The sequence below is a fragment of the Argopecten irradians genome, chromosome 1 (genome assembly GCF_041381155.1).
Source record: "Argopecten irradians isolate NY chromosome 1, Ai_NY, whole genome shotgun sequence".
Classification (NCBI taxonomy): Eukaryota; Metazoa; Mollusca; class Bivalvia; order Pectinida; family Pectinidae; genus Argopecten; species Argopecten irradians.
Genome location: NC_091134.1, coordinates 17,642,888 through 17,645,442, shown reverse-complemented (window position 1 = coordinate 17,645,442; position 2,555 = coordinate 17,642,888). Strand labels below are relative to the sequence as shown.

Below are 2,555 nucleotides of genomic sequence, written 5' to 3'. Positions count from 1 at the left end.
TAGGATTTTTTTTTATGTGCAGCCCTTTCTTTATCAGCGTACAGAAGATAAATGGAAAAATAACAAAGTGCACTTTTTTTTGGATATGAATCATTATTCTTACGGGAGGCCTACAAACAGGATTTCTCTGCCTTTTTATCTGAGAAAATCAATAAAAATGTTAATAAAATATACACACTGCTTAAAGTTCATGCTGCACAAAATATTTTACCTATAACGATGTTAATTGTATTTCCCCATATGGGGCCCCATACCTTTAATGTGAACTAGATGTACACTTCTGTTGTGTATTTCATTTTGCTCTGACGAAAAAAAAGTAAAATTTTTATATCTGCACAAATTATGGATTGTGTAGTAGGGTTTAGTGATTTGTGAGAGAGTGGTAGGGAGTATGAGATGTTCCGTATTAATTCATTATTACATAACGCATACTGAGAGAACTTCCATTCAATCATTAAATTCAAGCGACTCGCATTATATCACTGGGTTTATAGCAGGAGTCGACATAGAAAAAAATACTACAGGAAATTGAATGGATTTTTTTTCACAGCAATACAACTGGCTCTTTTCATTTCAAACTAGACATTTTTTTAACTGTCTGGTTTTTTTTTTTGCGAGCTTGTAGATCTAGTTTCATAGTTTGACTTGGCAACTGAACAGTGCAGCGGTGCATCACAACGAAGGGAAGGGTTTTAAACTGTTACCTATTTTTCCTTAGATGATCAGAACCTTGGATGTGCTTGACTGTTAATACATATAGGAGTTTCAAAAGCCCTCTTTATTCGAATCGGAACCGATATGGGACATGTTCATAGACGCCAGGGATAGATTCAGAAGTTTGATTTTATTGGTCAAATTTCTTCCACTTGAAATTTTTCATTAATGTATCTACAAGTGAAACATTGATTTTTTTTAATAAGAAATCAAACTTTTGTGAAAAGTTTTGACCGTTGATTGTGAGGAGTTTGATGTCATTTTAACATGTTGAGTAGCTATGGACCCATGGTACCAGAACTTCAAACTTTGTCTCACATATTGGCTCCTCTCCAACAACAGGGAGACTGCAGGACCTCCAGGGATGGACGCCACAGGTCACCTACCGGTCAGTCCTCTCGGGACACCTCCAGACCATCACCACCACTACCATCAGCTTCCATCACCAATTCCTCGCCATGGAAATGCCGACCTCGTCTCGGACGTCCCACTTACCGACACACCTCCACAAATATCCGACCCAGGAGGGGGGTTAAATACCAAGATGACCAGCAAAAAAATAAAAACTGAAACAAAGCAGAATGGGACAGCTGGTCCTCCGGGGTCAGTCGGTCAGCTTTCACCGAAGGACATGTCATCCTTGGTCCACCCTGACCGGCGACATCTCTGTCCTCACTGCTACAAAGGCTTTAAAAGTCGCCAACAGTTGACACAACACAATCTTGTCCACACCAATGTACGAAAATACCACTGTAAATTCTGCGAGAGATCCTTCAAGCAGCTGTCACATCTCCATCAGCACCATCGGATACATACAGGTAAGTTAACACCTGATTTACCTGGCCGTTAATTACTGTTTACCTGTAGTTTAGCCTTGGATGGGAGGGACAGTGCACACAGGTGTACAATAAACATTGAAAGTGTGAGGACAATTGTAAATTTATGGTATTGGGGGGGGGGGGGGGGTAGTTGGGGGGGGGGGGGGGGGGGGGGGGGGGGGGGGGGGGGGGGGGGGGGGGGGGGGGGGGGGGGGGGGGGGGGGGGGGGGGGGGGGGGGGGGGGGGGGGGGGGGGGGGGGGGGGGGGGGGGGGGGGGGGGGGGGGGGGGGGGGGGGGGGGGGGGGGTTGGGGGGGGGAGGGGGGGGTGGGGGGGGGGGGGGGGGGGGGGGGGGGGGGGGGGGGGGGGGGGGGGGGGGGGGGGGGGGGGGGGGGGGGGGGGGGGGGGGGGGGGGGGGGGGGGGGGGGGGGGGGGGGGGGGGGGGGGGGGGGGGGGGGGGGGGGGGGGGGGGGGGGGGGGGGGGGGGGGGGGGGGGGGGGGGGGGGGGGGGGGGGGGGGGGGGGGGGGGGGGGGGGGGGGGGGGGGGGGGGGGGGGGGGGGGGGGGGGGGGGGGGGGGGGGGGGGGGGGGGGGGGGGGGGGGGGGGGGGGGGGGGGGGGGGGGGGGGGGGGGGGGGGGGGGGGGGGGGGGGGGGGGGGGGGGGGGGGGGGGGGGGGGGGGGGGGGGGGGGGGGGGGGGGGGGGGGGGGGGGGGGGGGGGGGGGGGGGGGGGGGGGGGGGGGGGGGGGGGGGGGGGGGGGGGGGGGGGGGGGGGGGGGGGGGGGGGGGGGGGGGGGGGGGGGGGGGGGGGGGGGGGGGGGGGGGGGGGGGGGGGGGGGGGGGGGGGGGGGGGGGGGGGGGGGGGGGGGGGGGGGGGGGGGGGGGGGGGGGGGGGGGGGGGGGGGGGGGGGGGGGGGGGGGGGGGGGGGGGGGGGGGGGGGGGGGGGGGGGGGGGGGGGGGGGGGGGGGGGGGGGGGGGGGGGGGGGGGGGGGGGGGGGGGGGGGGGGGGGGGGGGGGGGGGGGGGG

At 60.3% G+C, this 2,555-nt stretch overlaps 1 protein-coding gene across 1 annotated transcript in view; it reads left to right on the top strand.

Annotated features, from left to right (window-relative positions):
* The first annotated feature begins 370 nt into the window (after positions 1–370).
* Positions 371–2,555, top strand: part of LOC138319385 (uncharacterized) — a 44,716-nt gene continuing 42,531 nt past the window's right edge. Inside the window, exon 1 of the mRNA XM_069262489.1 lies at positions 371–1,534. Within this exon, the coding sequence (XP_069118590.1) occupies positions 995–1,534 (540 nt within the window). The 5' untranslated portion in view covers positions 371–994. The remainder of the gene's footprint in view (positions 1,535–2,555) is intronic.